Genomic DNA, 22,117 nt, shown 5'->3' on the forward strand with positions numbered 1-22,117 from the left:
TATGAGGAACAGTTCAGCACTACGATGTGAGACAAACACCAGATCACATGTGTAAGTGAAAATTTAATTTGAGGGCAATTTCTCCTACTTACCTGAATTATTATTTAACATCCTTGCCAGTGTGTGCATCTTCCTGCAGTCTAACCACTGAGAAACTGGAACACCAGTAATGCACAGCATCACAGCACCCTGCAGCAGAACAGCCAGCAAAGGACTGATTGAGAAACATGCAGTGAGCACCAAAACACAGATGGGTTGTATATACTATGCACGGCCAGATGTGTGAACTCAGCCAAATTTCTAACTTTTCATTTTTTTGGGAAATGACATGGCTCACTTCCTCGCTGAAATCTAAATGACAATTTGCTGTCAGGCAAGGGCTGTGAAACAGTTATTTGGCAGAGTGGTAAGCTGAGCTCATATGTATCTGCTCGCATCAAATAGGGATTGCTCCAGAGAACAGCTTGGACAGGACACTCGCTGCAGCATATGGTCCCACAACATCTGCACATCAGAGACTGGCTGGATGACATCTGCGTGTTCTCTGGGAACTATTTTCATTCCATTTATTTCATTCTCTCTTTCAAACTGTAATACCAAGCTTGCATTCCTAAATGTAATACCCTCTGGAAACGTTGGTCCTTTAGTGATGACCTTACACTGTAAAATTCAGATATGTATGTTCTCATTTAACAAATACAAATACATGATTTAATGCAATTTAATGAATGAAAGGAAAATGCTATTCCCATATTGTTGTTTATCAGTCAATTTCACATGAACGGCACAGACGGGATGGAGGACAATTTCAAAGGCCTAGTTAAGATGACATTGTTTTCTTCTGCAATACGTCAGAATGAAATAACTGCAAACTGCAGATAACATAAGCGACCCACAGTCACCATGTTGTCTCACTGAGAAGATTAAGGCACTAAACCATAGTGGTATGTAGCACCATTAGGGATCTTCTGTGCAGTAGCCGACAGGGCCAGTGGCTTTTATTTGGCCATTAAAGTTACTTTGCACATGGTTCAGGAAAGGTTGACTCTGTTCCTAAGTGCCCCGAGTGTGTGGACTTTGAGATAGTGAGGAGGTAAAGAAACAGATTATAACACTCCACCTTACTGTATGAAGCAATACCACTGCAATTATGTCCGCAGTGTTATCAACAGCACCACATACTATAGGTTAGTCCATATCAGAACCATGAAAAGTATGGCTTTAGAAGTAAAAATTACAGTTTAGTATCACCTGTTAACTGCAAAAAAACAACATGTAAAGGTCTCCTGTCCCTGAGGCATCTTCAAATATCTATAATCTGTATTATATTTAAAAAAACAGAAAAACAAAAATAAAACAGGGAAATGTGTGTAGGATACACATTTTTCACGTGAAAAATTAATAAAGAAACAATTTCTATTTTCGTTCCCACATTTGTATATATTCTACAGAATTTACAGTGTTTATACATTTTCAGCTGAAGCAGCAGCAGCTTTAGCACAGGAATATCTGCGTGCGCATTTATTGCCGTGTGTACGGTAGCCAAAGGAATGTGTCACTCCAGTGTAGAGCCGTAATGATGTCAACTTGTTATTTACTTTCCAAATCTGAATGACTGAGCAAGGCGAAAGGAGAATTAATCAACCGCTGTGTGACCAGGCAGGCGAAAAATAGCCAGAGCGAGTGAGCGTGTGTGGTGGGGGGAGGGGAAGTGGCTCAAGAGGCACAGATAGGAAACATGCACCACTGTAGTCTGTGAAAGTGAGTCCACTGCTCACGCTGAAGCAGAAATATCAAAGTAGTATTAGTCATGGTGTTTTCCACAATTAGCACTATCAATAATGCAACGTTAATGCGGGGCTAAGATTAGTTAGCATAGATAATATTAGCATACAATAGCCCCAGGTTTCAGGCGAGACCATATATTCGTCTCTATGTGTACAAATAATATTTAATTTAAAAAAATGATATTCAGCCAATTAGATGCAGCATTCGTAGATAAACTTAGCATACCAGAAACTACATGATGAACGCACACTGTTTTAATGTTTTCAATATTCAGGTTTAAGGTCAGTTAGCTTTTACCCCTCAACCCATACCCCCCTTTCCCCATTCTCTGTCTACGTCTCTCTTCCTCGGCTGCTGCTGCTACTACTGCTGCTGCTGTTGTCTGTTCTCGGTGAAACTCCCGAGTAAACCGCAGCCTCAGCCTCACACAAACCGGGCTTTATTTTCTTCCTCCCCCCCTTTCTCCTCTGCCAACTTTACCGCCTGTTGTCAGTGTACGTGTGTGTGTATGTCTGGGCGAATAACGCCTCGTTTGCGCAGTGAATTAGTCGACAGTGAGTCACAGCAGCAGCGGTCGGAACTTGAAATATGACGAGAAGTAAAATGGGAGGAAAGTCGTCGCTAGCCTGCTGAAGTTGGAGGCTCTCCTTGTGGAAGAGGAAGAGAGGCAGCGGCGGCGGCGGCGAGCACGAGTTCACTCACAATAAAAAGGTAAGCGACTCAAAGAGAGGCGAAAGAAAAGTCGAGTGTGGTGTATGATTTAAGATGCGTTGGTATTATGCAGCTTCTGCGTCTGTGTGTTTTTCTACAAAGAAGACGGTGACTTCCAGAAAGTGGCGATTGTGTGGCATTGATTAGGAGGTTGCCGGCACAGCTTAGTCACCCATTGACTCACACGTGTGTTGAAATTACTGCATGCGTCTTTTGAATTTCTCTTTTCCGCTGTTTGTCTTCTTAACGAACTACTTTTCTCTCACTGTGTGTATTTCTCCCCCACACACTTCTGTTGAACCATCATTGTAATGCGCTGTGGACGACTTCACTAAATATAGTAAGTTTTACCGGGTGAAGGTTGTCCCCCCCTTTGATGGATGGTTTGGATATACTTTGCCATTACAACAACACATTTGAAAACATCCGCCACACGAAGTCACACCAATGCAGCTTGACTTATTTTCTTCCTGAGACTGAAATATGAATGATTATTTACTGTATGTCCCCTTGCAGATTTTGGAAGCACATGAGTGGGGGAGGGGAGACATTCAACTGTACTACATTGCCTTTAGTAGCCAAGGGACAGCTCATGTTACTCTATAACTACAATGTTAAAGCTGTTTCCTGACTGTTTGAGCTGTTTGCACAACAGAGACCAGACACCATGTTTGTGCACGACTCATTATCATGGAGACATTAATACATGTTGCGTGACCTCCAAATTCTGATTATGTGCCATTTAGTATCTCTGGTTGTTCTCAGTATTTAATGCACTAATGGGGAACACAGTGTACAGACACATTTAATATGTCTCACTTGGCCTTTGGCCAATTAAGTGTTAATTATTACAATTATAGTGAGACATGAGGTGATGACCCCATTCTCTGGTTGAACTTGTGGCTCTTGGTGTGTGCCCATGTTGTTTGTTTACACCAATCAATGCCATGTAGCAGCTGAACTCACATCAAGGGTATTTTATCAGATAAAATGCATTGATGAAAACATCCAGTAAGAAAATACTGGCTGTACTTGATTTGATGTTATGGTTACTGCTCACACTATTTTGTTTTTAAAACTACATCAGAATAAGCGAGTAGACACATTTTTGTTTTTAAATGGGTTAAATAAAGCAGGCAATCGATTACTCTACAGTTGTCTTTGACATTTCAAAGCAACGCAAACAACTAATGTACATGACGCAACAGGATAAAGGACCGTGGAAAGCACAGTGGATACAAATTTATGTATTTTTACTTCAGTTCTTTTTTCAAACTCGGTATCAACTGAGCAATTTTTAGATTTTGTAACCCCATAAAACAGTGTCTGCTCAAATTGCAGTACTATACAGTAGGTGTGTGGTATGCCAGTGGTAATAGTAAATTGGCAGTAATGTTTGTCTACGTTTTTGCCAGCTTGAATTATCTATCTTTTTCTTTTGAAATTCAAAGTGCTTGGCAGATAAATGTGATTGAGACACTGCTACTGGTGTCCATAAGGGGTCAATCACACACTGACTCGTCACATAATATGGCTGTTGCTTCAAAAACACCATGGTAAAGTGTGGAGCTGAGCTGTTCGAGCAAGCCATCAATAGAATGTAAACAATGGACACATTTGATTCAAGCATATGTCCAGAGTAGGAGGACATAAATAAAGCAGATGATTTGGGTTGTTGAGCCCGCCTCTTGCTTTATTCGATTGGCTGTAAGTGTGACATTAATGATCACTGAAATACCTTCTGTGACTGAAATACCCTTGAGAAATGTGTGTACCATTGGAAAAACAATGGTTTTGCTTGTGTTACATTTCGACTGACCTTTCTGTGCAATCAGCCCCTAAATATTACCAAGATCAAATTTATTTGTACAGCTTTTTAGTCTTAAGGCTCTTTGCTCCATCATATTCAATTGATTCGATTGGAATGACATTATTATTATTATCATATTAAATGTGCAAAGTCTCAGCTTTAATAAAGAACCATGTGGGAGATATTAAACAAGGGTTCAAAAGTAATTGGACACTTGGCTACTAAATTATTCTTGGGAAGCTGTGTGTCCTTTCAATTGTTAATGCACAAAAACACATGATTCCACTATGTAGGTGTACGTGTCTTTTTGTCAATGATCAAGAGAAGACAAAACCACAAGATGCAAACCCCAGGTAAATCTCAAGCACAGAAAGCCCACGTTGCAGTTCACACTAGTAGAAATCTGAAACAAAGTTCTATTGACTGATGACGCAGACTTGAATCTTGATCAACATTACGAAGAGAAGAAAACCCACAATGGAACACAATGGTGGCTCTCTCTAAAGGCTTGGGCTTGTACAGTATATCTGCCAAAAGAACTGGCACGCTGGCATTTATTTATGATTTCACTGCTGATGAATGCAGAGAGTTGTGCTCAGATTCAGCAAAATGCACCAGCTCACACTGAATGATGGTTCATCATTCAATAGGACAAAGATCCTAAAATGTGGCCAAAACAACCAATGAGTCTGCAGAGAGTTGTGGACGTGTTCCACTCATGCGTACACGCCTGTGGGTTCATTCATTCTAATCAGGCTCTGGGTCAGACTGGCATTCCACACATGTGTACTTTATCTTACATTCCATTCTATTTTGAAATAACTTGAACATGCACAGAATTGTTCAGTCTGCACAGTCACAGGTTTTCTGGGTGACTGCATAGGGTCAGCGAATGCTTTAACAACATCCACATCATGCAGACCACAGCAGACATTTGAGGACTAAGGGATACAGAGAGTATGCAGTGGCCTTAACTGCAGATGCCACAACAAGCTGAAGAGCTGAAGGTGGCTGCAGTGAGCTCAAGGGAGACGCATCACCAATTATGATACTCTCTACTGACTTCTGTGCATCGAAAACAAAGACCGTAATTAGCCACTTGTCCGTGGCTTCTCCTCACTTTCTCCTGCTGGGTTCTCACATGAGCTCACTGGAGACTATATTAGGGAGCTGGCAGGAAAATCTCCAGAGCAACTTCTATGGACATATGCATTTACACTCTCCAAACTATCTTCTCCAGAGTTTACTGCATCTCTGAAAGCCGCCAAGGAGGCAGATGATCTGCTGTATTGACCCGTAAAGGGAGAAGCAGAAAAAAGAAGAAAAAGATGGCACTATTTGTCGAAAGGACCACTGTGTTGTTTTTGATATTGACAAAAGCTTTTCAAAGGTGTTAAAAAAGGTATTAAAATATCTCTGCAAGTACTGTACATAGTGATAACCCTGGGCCTATAATATTAGAAAAACAAAACAAGAGCACACGCACACTTCATTCGTGTGGTGGATTGTAGTAGCTCTTAGTTTTGCTCAAATTAGTTATTGGTAAGTGATTCAAATGGGACTTCAGTGGACTCCTGCACTTTGCACAGAAGAGACAACAGTAAACCCATTGTACATTGTGTCTGACTGTGTGTTCAAAACATAAATCTGTCCCCTGATCATAAGTAGGCCAAAGAAGTCCCTGAGAAAGGCCATGTCAGCCCGTGGTGCTGCAAAGTTCCATATCATGTTGTCCAAATATTTCTTTAGTGGTATTTATTTATGGTGTGTTGTGGCAGGAGGTGAACCATTCTCCCCCTCCCAAACAGACTTGCACTGTTTGTGGGCTTTTTGCCAACTGACAGACTAGTGGTTTCTCTGAAATGATGGTCATACAAGTACTTGCTAGTCCAAGGCTACAGTTATTTATTTTTATTCAGTTTGGATTTAGGGTGGCTCTGTTTATCACTGTTTGAACTTGTGTCTGTCGTGCCCCATGCCTATTGAAGGTGTGTCAAATATTATCCTATTGTCTTGCTGGTAGATTCTATTTCTACTGTGTCTGATTAATGACCCAGTTTCCTGTTGATAGAATGTGTTAATTGCGTGTGAGAGTGACTGGTTGTACGTCTCTGTATGTTGGTCTTGCGATGAACCTGTCCAGGGTGTATCCCACCTTTTGCCCTATGTCACCTAGAATTGGCTCCAGTCCCCCATGTGGATGATAAAGTGGTAGTATACATTGATGAATGTTAGTTGCATTTACTGAACATCTTGTCATTTTCAGGTTATGTGTATGCTCAGTGAACATAAACATGTCATCTCAGTATTGTAGTATTCCTCTGAAGTTGGTGTGCAATTGGGAACCTGACAAAAGTTGTCTATTGTTCAAGAAGTTGTGCAAGCACAAGCACATGCCAAAAGTGTATTTTGCCTAAGGGTAGATGTTTTTTGGGGGCCCTGAGTCTGATTTTCACTTCCTGCTGATTCAGCAATGTAAGATGAGGAAGAAAATCGTAATTCAGTGTTGCACATTGTTAACATGCAGTGCACACCAACAAGGATTTTTGTCCTTTTCAGGTGATTTCTTTGGTTTATCTGACACTTATTCCAGACTCTTGCTAACATTTTGTGAGTGCGTAGCTTATCATGTGAAGTGTCCCATTACCAAAGCTGGTTACATGATGTGTGTGACTTACACAATGATCACAAAAATTGAATGTCCTTGGGCAAGACACTTAAATGAAAAAAAATAAACTGTTAAATGTTGAATGCCCTCTTCACTGTTTTGGTGTCCTCAGTGGTTGGGCTGCTGCCTTTCCTCTGTGACACAAACACATTCCAAGTAGACAGTGAAGACCAGTTTACTTACAACTACACTAGAAACCGTGTAAGTGGAATCAAAGCCAACAACTTTGTCCTTTACCACATCACATCTTCCATGAGTTATAACTGCACACCAAAACCACTTAAATAAGTTAAAGTGATTATTACTAACAAGCTATGTGAAGATATTATTTGGTTAATATGCTTTTGTTAGGGCCGCAACAAATAATTATTTTCATAGTCAATTAATTTCGCAATTAATCAGTTGGGTGTTTGGTCCGTAAAATGTTGATTAGTGTTACACAAGTCTTTAAATGATGATGTTCTCAAATATCTTTTATTGTCCACAAACCAACATTATTTAGGTGTAATGATTTTTTTGTTATGTGGTGCAGAGAAATCAGAAAATATTCACATTTAAGAGGCAAAGCATTCAGAGAGTTTGACTAAATTATCAAAAAAACGAAACATTCAAATGGATACGTTGTTTATGGAAGTAGTTGATTAGTCATTGCAGCCCTAACTGTTGTAAATTATTTTTACTGCTATAGACACAAATTGTATTTATTCTAATGCTTTAAAAATTGGGGGTTGCGTTTTCGTTTGGACAGGCTAAATCACTGACTCCTGGAAAAAAAAACCAACGTTTTCACGTTAGCTGTGCTCATAGCCACCAATGTATTTCCGCTCATGTAGTTGGAGATCCATCGCATTTTCACTTCTGTTCACTGTGGTCACAATGCATTTCCGAACTCCTCCTGAAATAGTTTGGCAGATCGGATAAAAATACGTCCTCGGGTGTATTTACACCTGTACTTACAAGTGGTCAGGCGCTTTCCGATTGCAATCAGATCACAGAAAACACATTTCAATGCCAGGTGTAAAAGTAGATCAGTTTTGTTTTTAATTAGTTTGAGGTTAGCCTCAGAGAAAACCCTGTACTCACTATATCAGATGGATCTGACGTATCAGATGAAAGATATGCCACGATGAAGTTCCAGTTAGCTTTCAGCTACCCTCAAATTAATTGGTGTCAGTTCGGTGGTCACTCTGGACGTTAGCTTTCTATGATGATGATGATGGAAGACAAGAACAAGTAAATATTTATCATCATCACAATATTGAACAATGTTATCTCACATTTCAGAGTTTCCTCAGAGCGCACAGGCTTAGTCCTTGAGAGCAGTCATGAGTTATCAGTGTAACGATGTGTCCAGGCAGGCTGCAGGAGTAGTAAAGTTTAAAGTGTCAGCATTGTACAACATACTGTGATTAACACGTACCAATAGAGTTCATGGATTTTCGACAACTGCACTACATGCATGTAATTGAGGTACCATAAAGACATGCTTATCATTCTACAACATTATCTACGACAGTGAATAAGTAAAAAGAGTGTGTGTGTCACTGCCTTAAGAAATGTTACAAGGTCATTTTTTATGACTGGAGATTGTTATATTTATTGCCTCCTGAGAAGGCTACATTTGCTCTTTTGTGTTCATTAAATGAGGCAATTAATGTGCAGGAAGAAGTAAATGTACATACATGAAAAATGTTGGCACTGATAAATCCATTATTGTCATTAAGTGTGTGTGATTCCAAGACACAATGATCTATGCATAGCTTAACCTTCAGTAAAGTTGAAATCAGAAAATGGAAGCATTTTTTATTTAGAGGACACATTATGCTATGAAGGGCAATCTTTTATGTTTAGTGTTAATGTTGTATAAATGCTAGGAAATGTCGAGGGACAGCTTAGAATGAAGATCAGTATTTCAGCCCACTTGTCTGCTTTGTTTGTTTGTTTGTTTGTTTGTTTGTTTGACCCTGATATCAGATGGAAAGAAAGCTCAACAAGAGTGAGGGGGTATTCGGGGTGGCATGAGTTGCTATTGACAGAGAATCAAGATCTTCTGGTCACCATAGCAACACTTGTATTGCCCACACTGGTTTGTCGCTGTGTTTACAGCTTATTTGTTCAACCCCCATCTCATTGAAAAAAATAATTGCCTGGTGGAGGCCTTTATGGTGTTTTTTTCTTTCTATTGAATGTAAATGTATTCTCAAAAAAATAATACATTAAATTGTCACAAAATGAGGACAGTCAGTAGTTCAATTTTTTGGTTTTAATGTACTGATGATTTAATCTCAGAATTAAATTTAATACACATGTGGCTCGTTATCTTGCAACATGAAGATGCACAGCAGAGTACACACACATACACACACTGGCCTAGATTTGATATGGCCCCAAATGAACAAATGGTGGTGAGTTGTACAGTGAATTCTGATTTATGATTACATCAGTATGTTGAACAGATGTTTTGTTTTCTGAATAACAAATGACATGTATAAAATGTCACTGTTTTTTTTTTTCTCCTCTTTCTTTTATTCCCACAGTCTCATCCATGCTATGTTCTTGCCAACCACCCCCACTCAGGCTTATGCATGTACATGCTCTGCTCTGCAGTGACTAGTTCTTTGTTTGCTTACATTCAAATATGAAACCACATTTGTGGTAGGTTTAACAACTGCCTGGTGATCTGGTGTTAAGGCCAGCAATATCACTGTGTTAAAATCTGTGTGTTTGTGTGGACATTTTGCTACAGTTACAGGGTGAAGATACTGTCCAAGAGGTTGGAAAATACATGCTGTAGTTCGACGTCTTATGAGTCTATCATAGCGCTTAGCACTTATTAGTTCTGTACTGAGGCAGGTGTATGTAAAATGAGCCTTCTACACATGTAATTGTACTCTTAATTGTTGTCTTGAATTTAGATGTTTCGGTTTAAAATGAATTGGAACTCATTGTTTACTCTCCGACAATGTGTGTACTATTTCCTCTTCTCTTATCAATATACTTCATAGTTCTTATTTTATATACGTTCTGTCCACATCAATGGCAAAATACGGCCCAGCGGTTTGCTTCTTTTAAACCATGTAATGACTACTTAAAGCTTTGTTTGCACTGAGAATACAAAATGACACCAGTGGGCAAGTGGGAGTTGTAATTTTTATTTGATTCTAATGGATTTAGTATGAGGGTGGATCTTGACTCTTGGTGTCCTCCTTTTTAGAAGCTTTAGAATCCTTTCATCGATCTCCCAATTATTGCCCTGGGAGAAAATGTATCTGATGTTGGTGCCTGTGATCACATTCTCCTGAGAGAGAGAAAAATGCTAATAACACTGATATTGCTGTAAGTCTGTCAAGGTACATATTAAAGTTTTGGCCCACTGCACTAATGTGTTACCCCCCATGACCTCATTGATGGTTAACTGCTGGGGGAACCATTAGGTTAGTCCTCCAGTGTGTGGTCACCCAACCATGTGGCCAGACTCCAACTGATCACTTCAGAATATAATTTCAGAAGATAATGTCACATATGGATTCTTAATCTCTGTGTTTGTCAGTGGGTGGAGTCTTTGAATAGAAAACCTGCACACTATTGTTTTTCTTGGCACACAGTTGGCCACCACTGGTAAATAATGTTGCAACCTATAGGAAGCGTGGGAGAAGTGTTCCCCCTGCAGACTGATGTCTACCATCCCCCATAATGTGTTGACCCACCATCCCCCACTGTATGCGACCTACATTGGCTGCCGCTAAGTGACTCATTGAAAGAGCCAAGAATAATGCTCAAATGGTTGTTGTGATTACCTGTGTGGGGATCATTATTTATCACCTTGCTCCCATTCCACCATCCCCCCTTCATGATTCCCCTCCCCCATGGCTCTCTCTCTCCCTCTCTCCCTCCCCCCTCCCCCCCTCAAGACTGCAGCCCAACCAGAAGCTTCAAAGGCGGGTTTTACTCAGCAGAGCAGTTCAAGAGAAAATGGCTGCTGTTTCCAGGTCTTGTTTGCACATCTGTCAGAAGGTGACTGTTCAGGAGAAAATGGGGTCCCTGGTATGCCGTTTTTTCACATAATTCTTTTCAAATCGGCGTGTCTAGGACTTGGGTGGTTGTTGTGTAGTCCTCTTAACTCCATTACTTCTGAATGATTAATGTTCAAAAAGCATTTCAGCCGATTAATTTCAGTGTTGATTAGATGATTACACATGACACGCCTGTATGAGGGTGTCTGGGAAAGATGATGTCACTGTATTTAACATCGAGTTTAAAGTAGATAAAGCACAGGTTTAATCGTTTAGCATATATTTGCAATGAACAAGCCTTTAGTTGGTCTCTAATCAGATTTAGAGCAAGCAATCATTTGATCTTCCACTGGGTTTTCCCTGTCACATTCAAGGCCAAATTTATACACTGCCACACAGAGTTGTCATTTTATTAGAAGGTACACACACACACTAACACACTGATTCATTGCTTGGCTTCAGTGCAGTTTATAAATTAATCACACTATCTGTCTTTATCACATCGCTTTGAATAGCCTTAATATGCAGTCATATAACAATACTCCAAAAGACACCACTGTAGCAACTGTGTTCTACATGTCATTTTTGTTCTCCTGTGTTCTCCTGCATCCGCATAGAATAATACATTTACAAACCACAAGGATTTGTCTAAAGATGGGGGAATCATAGTGATGGTTGGTTTGTTCAGGGGTTATTCAGTTGTGTCCTTTAATGTCTTCATTCCCTTAAATTAAAGGGTTTGAAAATGCTAGTACTTGGCATTCTTGCATGAAGTGTTTCAAACTTGAATTAAAAGGACACACTATGCAGCAGTTGTGTAGTGAAAGCAGGTTGTACGTAATCACTACAGTTCTGTCCGTGTCTGTTTACACTGACAATATTGAGCCACAGCACTGCTGTGCACTCAAGTGACAGGATTTACAGTGCAATATGCAGTCTGGGTAGATCGGTGTCAACTGAGTGACGCAATAGTTGGTGCATTGCTTGGTGTTACAGTATGAAGGGTTTTATTATTCCACTGCTTTGACTCGATCCTCTGACCGTAAGGCGTGCAGGCAGCTTCGTGAGCTACAAGTTTATTGTTAATAATAACTGCAAAAGTGCATTAATTATCCTAAAGCCGCCTACATTTAGCATTGCATAGTAATATGGTGTGTGGGACTGCAACTAATGATCATTTTCATAATTGATTAATCCGTTTATTTTTTCTTTTGTTCGGTCCTTAACATTTCAGAAAATGTTACGAAACATTGATCAATGATTTTGAAAAGATGTCTTGCTTTGTCCACAAACCAGATAACAGTTAAATTTAAGAATCTGAATAATCTGAGCTTGTTTTAATTATAATCTCAGACAATTGAAACAATAGATCAAAACAGTTCATGATTAACTTGGTAATTGATAAAAAACTGTTGCATCCCTAATACGGTGTATGTTGATGAAGAAACTCTCAAATGCTTCAGTATCAGTTTGTTTTGCTGTCTTTATGGGAGCACATTTTGTGGCGATGGACTGTTGTCATGCCAAAAAAATCAGTTACACTACGATATGCGTATGTTTTCATTCATTCTCGTACAATGTAGTACATTTCTAAAATATAAAAGTGCAGAGATGGATGATGAGTACATCAAACATTTTGGGTAATTTGTTGCACCCGTAGTATGCTGCCTCTGCACAGATGCAGAATTGTCCGTGTTCACGTCACAATGCATCTTAAAAAACAGTTGTTTTCAAGACCTCTTGCATAAACACACTTTCACTTTGATGTTGTGTGGGCTTGAATGTGGAGAAGCGCTTTCTCAGCTGGGGCTCATCTGGCTCAAATATTCACTAATGGCTGTGGTATTTCTGTTACCTTAAAGGCATTCAGCATGATTCATTTGCCACAGCAGCTTCATATCAGTCAGTTGTTGTGTTGGGGGAATCGTTCAGGTTCTTCTGTCTAAAAAGATCTTCATTTGAAACTGGGATTTAATGATGTCCATGTCTAATATTTTGTCCAACCAATATCAACGAGGACAGACTATACCTCAATAGAACGTCATGTTAAATCCTATGAAATCCATCCATCTCTTTCACATCACCCCAATGCTCACAATCAAGGATGAATGGTTTTGTATTTGTCATTGTTGTCTCTATATGCACTGTGTCCATGTGTTGTGGGAAGTGTTTTTCCTCACCACAGCCATGGCAGAGGTTTGCCCATTTGCTGCATTGTTGTATGATCAAAGGCTCTAATGCGCAGTAAGTTGGTGATGTAGCCATCATTGGCCCATCTGTTAAAGGGATTATTTCTCGTTCTCTGCACCGACGGGACCCGGGTCCCTCGAGGCTGTCTGTTAATTACGTTTCCAGTTGTTTGGTATGTGTCTGTCATGGCCTTGGGTCCAGTGGCAGCCTTGCTTTGATGTGGCTAGCCCTTCCTAGTCCCGTATGTAAGATAATTAGCTAAGAGTAACATGGTCACTGTGGTCAAATCAGGAAACATGGGCCATGATTCTAATTTGGGTTTTTAATTTTTTTTTACAGAATGTTTAAGATATATTTTATTGAATCTCATTTTCATCACGCTATGGCTGCACCATGTTGTTAGAACTCCAACCCTTGCATTCAATAAAGGCAGCCGCTATCTGAAAGAATATACCAAGGTGAAAGTGAATAATTCATGTTGTGTAACATGTTCAACCTCCCTGGCTCTGTGCCCACTGGTAATTGGGACAACACTTTTCTCTATAGTCTATTTTTTGCAATCGCTCTTGTTGCTATGCTACCAAAGGGAAACTTGAGTGGACCTGGACAGTGTTTGAAATGAAAGTTGGACGGCCATGCGGTCTTCATGCATGACACCATAATGTCTGTCTCTTTGTCTCCCTGTTGGAGAGCAGCTTCAAATTAAATATAGTTTGAAACGTTTATTGTTATGACTCATTGTCAGGTTGTTTCTTTTTGGTGTTAAGACACACAAGACACACAAGACACTCTCACTTATTTTATTCACTGTACGTTTGTGAACATTTACCACCTCATGTGAGTGGGTAAGCAAATTATCTCATTCCAGCTCTATTGAACCTTTTCTGGAATAGTTAAAGCTTGTATCTGTGGAAAATGTGTTATCCTTGCATTCTTCTATCAGCTTGAAGATAAAAAAAAAACCCTGTCGGAATTTAAAATGTAACTGAATCTTTGTTTCCTTTGTTTCCTTCATTTTGACAATGGTCTCAATGTTGACATGTTTACACAACCTCTGTTAAACATGTCTATTGGTTGCAAATGACTCAGAGGGGAAGGTCGGACTGACCAAATAATTTGGTTTGTGGTCTGCTCTGTAATTCACTAGATGGGCTCAGATTTGGCATTTGCTGTCCTTAATGCTTTATTAGCACTATTTTAATTTAGATAAACTGCTTAACTGGGTCACTCATGGGAAGCACCATTCAGTTCTCTGTAGATATCACCCCCAGTAGACCAAAGTTTGCTTAAATTCAGAACATCATGTGATTTGCAGTATAAATCCAGCTATTGACTTTGTCAAAAGGAATTGTGGAACAATGAGCAAGACAAGAGTGAGCATGTTGGAAGAGGGACTAGAAAACAGTGCCAATGTATTTGTGTGTAATAAAACACATGCCAGTATAATTTATTTATTTATTTTTAGTTGTTAAAATGGCATAAGAATGTGTCATATGCACAATTACAGACCTAAATATTATGATTTTTTTTTTTTTTTTAATTTCCAGGAGTGAGCCCAGCCTTACAACATACCTCTTCCCTTTCACTGGGCTAAGATGAGTATTACCAGTGACGAAGTGAACTTCTTGGTCTACAGATATCTCCAAGAATCAGGTTTGTCTCACTGCTACTAACACTCAAATATCAGTCGTTGTCAGTGCTATTAATGCACACTTATTTGATCAGTGTCTTTTTGTTTTGAATAAAACCCATAATCTGTATGCATATTTAAACAATGCATTTGAATGTTTTGATACCAGTTGTAGCTGCTGTATATTAATACTGCTTATTAAGACATCCTCTAAAGCCATCTGGCAGAATACGAGTTACTAGCGACTCAGAGGTCAACGCTGACACTGGCATGCCCTACTATTCTCTCAAATGTCATTCTTGTTATGCCACTGGGCTCTTGTGTGTAATTACTGTAAGCTTTGTTTGGGCCAGACAAGACTTTTCTTTGAATATGTGTGTTGTGTTTGTGCACATCTTGTGCTTGGCACGCACCCATTATTGAATGTGAATGGTGTTTTGTTTTCAGGTTTCTCCCACTCTGCATTCACCTTTGGCATCGAGAGCCACATTAGCCAGTCAAACATTAATGGAACACTAGTGCCCCCTGCAGCCCTCATATCCATCCTGCAGAAAGGGCTCCAGTATGTGGAGGCAGAGATCAGCATCAACGAGGTGAAGGCCGGGAGCTACTTGTACTGATTCAAATGCTGCCGTCTGTTAAGTGATAATGATAGACCTGTGCTGAAACTTTGTCATTTCTTTCTTTATGACAGGATGGTACAGTGTTCGATGGTCGACCGATCGAGTCGCTCTCCCTCATTGACGCAGTGATGCCTGATGTCGTGCAGACACGGCAGCAGGCCTTCCGCGACAAGTTAGCCCAGCAGCAGGCGGCTGGTACCATGGTAGCTTCAACCTCCGGAAACCAGTCTAATGCACCAAAGAACGGAGAAGCCACTTTCAATGGGGAGGAGAATGGCACACACATCATGAGTAAGACCAAGCTCGACTTAAGTTATGTCGCTGTATAAACTGACATAAATCTACGTGAAGTCATAGGTGCATGTAGATTGTGCCACTTGCAGCCTATATGGAAATATTTTTTACTTTAAATGTCTTTTAAAATGATTTATTTTTTCAATATATCTAATTTTATTAGTAGTGAGCATGTTGTGTCTCATTGCAGATAACTGTATAATGTTGACTTCAACTCCTTATGTCTCCTCAGTGTGACTTTTAATCACACATTAATTGACATTATATGAGTCTGTGCCAGCTGTGTGGTTTTCACACAATGTGATATCAATAGCAGCTTCTGTGAGTGAAACCAGAGAGGTGTAGATCAGGTGGAGCTCTGGACAAGGGGAGGAGTGGTAGTTTTTTATCATTGTGTCCCAGAGGATCTTAATGTGAAGGTGTGGATGGCAACAGGGAGAGCAGGGTGTAAGTAAGCTTTCACTGTCCACGGATACAAGTATAGGGGGAACTAACACAGTAGACTTAAAATTTACTGCACCTGGGTTTTCATCGTGCTGTTCTCGTCGTGCTGTGATGGTTGTGTGCATATTAACCAGATCGGTTTCTCAGACTGAGATGAATAAAAATAGCACTTGCGTATACCAGCAACAACATGTTATTGATTTTCTGGGATCTCTCTGTGTCATTAAAAGGAACCACTTCACCCCATTAAACATTCATTTCCAATCAATATACACTAGAGATACGTTTTGATTAAATTTGATAGCGGTTTACACTACCCATGAGCTTGTTGACTAGTATGGCTATAAGTTGATGCATATACACACGTGCATCTGACCATCCGTGTGTGTGTGTGCTGACTCTTCTCAGATAACCACAGCGAGCCCATGGAGATGGATGTCGATGTTGCGATACCAGCAAGTAAAGCCACAGTGCTCCGAGGTCATGAGTCTGAAGTGTTCATCTGTGCCTGGAACCCTGTCAGCGATCTGTTGGCCTCCGGGTGAGTCTCTGTCTGCGCTGAAATAATAAATCGCAACATGTGTCATACGGTGTGAATACACTTTTTGGCTCTCGTTTTGAAAGATAAATGGCTTCATAAGAATCCTCACTGACAGCTTGTAGTCCCACAGTCTTTTAACCTCTCCTTCTCCTGCGGCGCTGTTATTCTGTTTAGCTCGGGAGACTCCACCGCCAGGATCTGGAACCTGAACGAGAATAATAGCTCCAACTCCACCCAGCTGGTGCTGCGCCACTGTATACGAGAAGGTGGCCAGGATGTCCCCAGCAACAAAGACGTCACCTCACTAGACTGGAATGTAGGTTTCCAACCGTCAATCCATCCCCTTCTTTAACATTCACCATGTGCAGCCGAGCCCAGTTACGTGACAGTTGTGTTATCTTGCTATCCTGCAGAGTGACGGGACTCTCCTGGCCACTGGGTCGTACGATGGATTTGCCAGGATATGGACAAAGGACGGTATGTTTACTCCATCCTTCCAGCACAGTGTTGTGTTGTTAGGATTACGCACATTGTTATTGTGAATAATGCAGCCTAAATTTTCTGAAGGATCTTTTCTAAAAGAAATGGATATGGCTTTTATCCATTAGGAAATCTGGCAAGCACCTTGGGGCAGCACAAAGGGCCCATATTTGCACTCAAGTGGAACAAGAAGGGGAACTCTATTCTCAGTGCTGGCGTAGATAAGGTACTTTATGAAGCTCCCCGAGCATGCACTTACAATGCAATAATAATATCCTCATGTTTTGTTCTTTACCAGTCCTAGGGCTTAAAATAAATGTTTTTCTCAGATCAGCAGCCAAAGTGTAAATCTGTAACATATCATTTTCCTGGTTTCCACAAACTACAATCAGCAGGTATCCAGTGTAAACTCAAGTTTTACAAGTTATTTAATAATAATTTGCACAATTAAAAGATGGCGCTATTGTAACCTGCCATCAGATCTCATTTAAAATGAGTTAAATTAACATTAATGACTGATACAGGCTCTATCAGTTAGATTTTATATTTCAAGCCCTAGCGTTTCTATTAAAGAGTCCATTTGGAAGAAGGTGTAATTTGTTACGTCATTTATTAAAACGCTTGTCAGTTGTGTGGTGGTGAAACTCTTGTTTTTCTTCCCCAGACGACAATCATTTGGGATGCAAACACAGGAGAAGCCAAGCAGCAGTTCCCTTTCCACTCAGGTAACGTGAGTTCACCACAGACCCATGGTGCAAAAATGGATCCTGCTCAGGTCTGATCATATTGTGGGCTCATTTAATAAGTGTAGACTATTAATGTGTTCCGCAGCCCCAGCTCTGGATGTGGACTGGCAGAACAACACCACCTTTGCCTCGTGTAGCACAGACATGTGCATCCACGTATGTCGACTCGGCAGCGACCGACCCCTCAAGACCTTCCAGGGCCACACGGTACAACAGCTCTGTTCTGTCGACTCGACCTCACGCCACGTTGTAGTTTTCTCCCTCATGCTGATGAGTTTTGTGTTTTGCAGAATGAAGTTAATGCCATTAAGTGGGATCCATCAGGGATGCTGCTTGCCTCCTGCTCGGATGACATGACATTAAAGGTAAGAGACAACTCTCCAGTCCCTGAGGTTAAAGAGCACAGAGCACAGTCCTGAGCGGCGATATCATTTGTATTCAGTCGTAATTTGCTCTTGCTGTTTTCATTTCCACACAGATCTGGAGTATGAAGCAGGATTCCTGTGTGCATGACCTCCAGGCTCACAGTAAAGAGATCTACACCATCAAGTGGAGTCCTACAGGCCCCGGCACAAACAACCCCAACTCCAACATCATGCTCGCTAGGTGGGAAACCTTTCACACCTCTTCACGTTCAGAACCGCACACAGATAACCACACACATCGCTTGGCTTTGAGAGAAAAGTGTTGGAGAATGGGACTGTTGTCAAGGCCTTTGGAAGTTTTTCAAAATTGCCCTAAATAGACATGTGTCATTGAAAGTGCTTGAATTTTGTGCAAGAAAAATTAAGTTAATATTTAGTTAAATGTCTATGTAGAGTTGTATTTACTGAAGGTGTTTTGGGCACTGTACACTGTCTCTCTCTGCTGTTGATGTGACGTAAAAGAGCCATTATCATTGCAGTCATTTAATAGCCATAATAATTTGTAAATGCCATTGTTATTCAGTATGTGTGAAGGTATTTTTCTAATGGATAAGACAGTGAAGCGTGACGACACGGAGCAAATAACTGCAGGTGGAATCGAACCTGGGTCACTGCGATTGGCCCTTTGCCCCACAGGTGGCAGCTCTACCAACTACCAATGCCACCCTGTGTTTAGAATATTTTAAATTTCATTCTCTGTGAGTTATTATGTCATTGATTATATCCTTGTGATACATAAATGAGCTCTGTCTATTTATACTTTTAATTACAATGTGCTACTTCTTTGTGAGGCAGATGTGTTAATTGACATCAGCCTCTATCAGCAGTGACTCAGTTTTATGATCACAGGTTTGACACCGTTTGGTTTTCTGTTTTTCTATGAGAAGTTCACACGTTTTTTATTTGCACTGTTTATTGTGTACCTGTTACCGTTTTTTAAATGTAATATTTCCTCCTTGATGAAGGAGTGATTAACAATTAAGTTTTTAGGATTATATTAAGTAGCATCTTGCAGACACGACACATCCTTTTTTTGTTTTAGATTATCTGTTGTTTTACAATAACAGATGTTTATGACAGTGGTCTCATATCTCCTTTGTGCACTCTTTCGTCCTTTTTCAGCGCTTCTTTCGACTCAACAGTGCGACTGTGGGATGTTGAGCGAGGGGTTTGTATTCACACACTGACCAAGCACCAGGAGCCTGTGTACAGCGTGGCCTTTAGTCCTGATGGCAAACACCTGGCCAGCGGCTCCTTTGATAAGTGTGTCCACATTTGGAACACCACGGTAAGCATCTGACGTGTTTACAACGTTAGTAAAAGCATAGGAGAGAGGATTTCTGTGTTCTTCACATGGAGTCGGGTCATTTATTTGTCTGTCCCGCTGTTTCAGAGTGGAGCCCTGGTGCACAGCTACAGAGGCACTGGTGGTATTTTTGAGGTGTGCTGGAACAGCACTGGGGACAAAGTTGGTGCCAGTGCGTCAGACGGCTCAGTAAGTCTTAGTCTTTGTTTTTTGTATTTGGGCAACATGTTGCTTTAAATGTGTTATTAATCAATTATCAAATGTCTCTACCTTTCTAGGTATGCGTTCTTGATCTCCGAAAATAGCCGACATGAGACTTTGATGATGAATCCTGGAGCGTGCAGCACATTGCATCAGCAAACGCGCTCCCTTTGCTCGAGAAGAGCTGATAAGGTGGACTGAAACAGAACCCTCACAGGATTAAAACCACATGACTGCAGCAGCTGCTGATGAGCCAACACCAAATGAATTCAGTGCACCTTACAGTCTGTCAACGTGTGTTTTATGACCGACCTGTTTGAGACAATGGAATCCGGTTAAGAGATCCCCAAGATTGGATCGAATCCAAATCCCTGGGCGCGTCCGTGTTTTTAAAAGGTTTCTAATGAGGAAGTGCTGCCGATTCCCTCCGGACCATTGGTCCAGCTGTTATCGGGTTGTAAGGGTCGGAAACACAAACACGAGTTTTACAGAAAGAGAAAAGGTGTTACTGGGACACGTGTTGGGCTGTAAGAGGCAACGATTAATGAAAGGTTGTGGTTTCAGAATTCCTTTTGTGCAAATGTTACTTCATGTCCAAACAGCATACTTAGTGACGTGATAAAAGTGACACCAATACTGAAGCACTGGTATTGTCTGTTGACAGTGTGCTTAACTTCTCCTCAGCGGAGAATCGTCTGTTTCAAGAGTACTTCTTGGATTTTTTTCTTTGTCTTTTTTTTCCACAGAGGGACTTTTGAAAGTCAAAAAAATCGAATGTGCCGCTACAAGGTAGTTCTTAGCTCACGTTTAATATCAGGTCAACATCAGGAAATATTATTGCCAAGAAATAATGCTTATCTCTTAAAAAAAAAAAAAGACACTCAATTCACATGAGATTAGAAAATGTCACTTTGTGGACGAGACGTGAAAAGTGTGGTTTACAAAGAGAATTTTCTCCCTTTTTGGATGTAAATTTAAAGAATGTAAAGATATGTAAATTAGATTAATACACAGACTTATATACTGCGTATATATGTTTATATACAGTACTCTTTATTGTCATCCTGTAGGGGCTCATTAATGGCTAGAGTTGCCACATCTTTTACTGCTAACGTGTGACGAGGCCTCTTTTTAAACAAAGTGCATGTCCCATCCGCTTATTTTAATACAGTCTTTTTCACCTCCACCGATCATGTTCAGCACATCAAGCAGTTCCCTTTTTTTTTACGCTCATTTACAAATGGCATGAAGGGGCAGGTTCATCTTCACTGAAAGTCGCTGAAGAAATGTGCATCTTGTTCCCTGCATTCAGGAACTATCGGGAGCAAGCGGGTCATCACAGTTGCACGTAGAACATAAGGTCAGAGAATCCGCAACAAATCCCCACCTGTGAGACCTCGTACAGCTTTCACCAGTGCTGTAGCTTCTCTTTGGCTCTTCCCTCTGATGGAGCTTTAGAGCACATTGTGTCCACAAGGTGGAGGTCTAGCACGAGTCCCACTATTGGCTAATAAAACTTCAAAAAAAGTAAGTCATGATTCCCCATGAATGCTGCCCATTGATTCAAATATGAAATGCCTGTTTGTGGGTTAAGCTTCTAAAGTGAGCAGTAAGTCTACTTCATACTGGGATCTAATGTAAAAGACAGTATCTATAAACTAACACAACATCACTTTAATTTGCCTTTTTATTCAGTTTCTTTTCTCTTTGTCTTTTTTTTTTTAGCCAGAACAACATGAAGTGCACTTTTTGTATCGGCTGGTTAAGCAAAAATGTTCAGGAAAGGGCCAATTTGTTTTTGTCTTGATTTTCTCTCTCTCACTCTCTCTCTCTCTGCGTCTCTTGTCTTTTTTTAAAAGTCACTCTTGGATGTTGTTTGGGTGGTTCATTGTTTTTTTGTTTTTTTTCATTTGCTGAGAGCCAATATTGTCTGTGTCAGACTGAGAATCAGGCTGTGTGTGTTGGTGGCCATCGTTGGCATGCTAAGGAACCCAGTATGGAAAAAGTGCTGTGATGGCTACTGTTTTCTCTGACACACCCTGGTCCAGGGTGCACTCGCCTGTTTCGAGGACAAAACTTTGAAGTTGTTCTGTGTCGCAAATAAATCACTCTATTTTGATATCAGAAACAATGGAGACCGTGTGTTGAATTGAGTTCTTTTTTCGTTCGGTGCCTGTTGTCGGGGGTTGTCCCAACTGTCTGTCTGAGAACACCATTTGGTACAAATACTCACATGGACTCATAGAT

The 22,117-nt window shown here is 40.5% G+C and overlaps 1 protein-coding gene across 1 annotated transcript; it reads left to right on the plus strand.

Moving 5' to 3' along the window:
• Positions 1–2,120: 2,120 nt before the first annotated feature.
• Positions 2,121–22,005, plus strand: LOC122760532 (F-box-like/WD repeat-containing protein TBL1X). The gene is made up of 15 exons (XM_044015617.1): positions 2,121–2,499; positions 14,728–14,833; positions 15,258–15,403; positions 15,505–15,724; positions 16,580–16,712; positions 16,887–17,028; positions 17,126–17,189; positions 17,321–17,418; positions 17,857–17,917; positions 18,024–18,145; positions 18,229–18,303; positions 18,417–18,544; positions 19,486–19,651; positions 19,757–19,858; positions 19,948–22,005. The coding sequence occupies exons 2-15, from the start codon at positions 14,776–14,778 to the stop codon at positions 19,972–19,974; spliced, it is 1,542 nt and encodes a 513-aa protein (XP_043871552.1). The 5' UTR covers positions 2,121–2,499; positions 14,728–14,775; the 3' UTR covers positions 19,975–22,005.
• Positions 22,006–22,117: the final 112 nt, after the last annotated feature.

Source organism: Solea senegalensis, unplaced genomic scaffold, assembly GCF_019176455.1.
Source record: "Solea senegalensis isolate Sse05_10M unplaced genomic scaffold, IFAPA_SoseM_1 scf7180000013721, whole genome shotgun sequence".
Classification (NCBI taxonomy): Eukaryota; Metazoa; Chordata; class Actinopteri; order Pleuronectiformes; family Soleidae; genus Solea; species Solea senegalensis.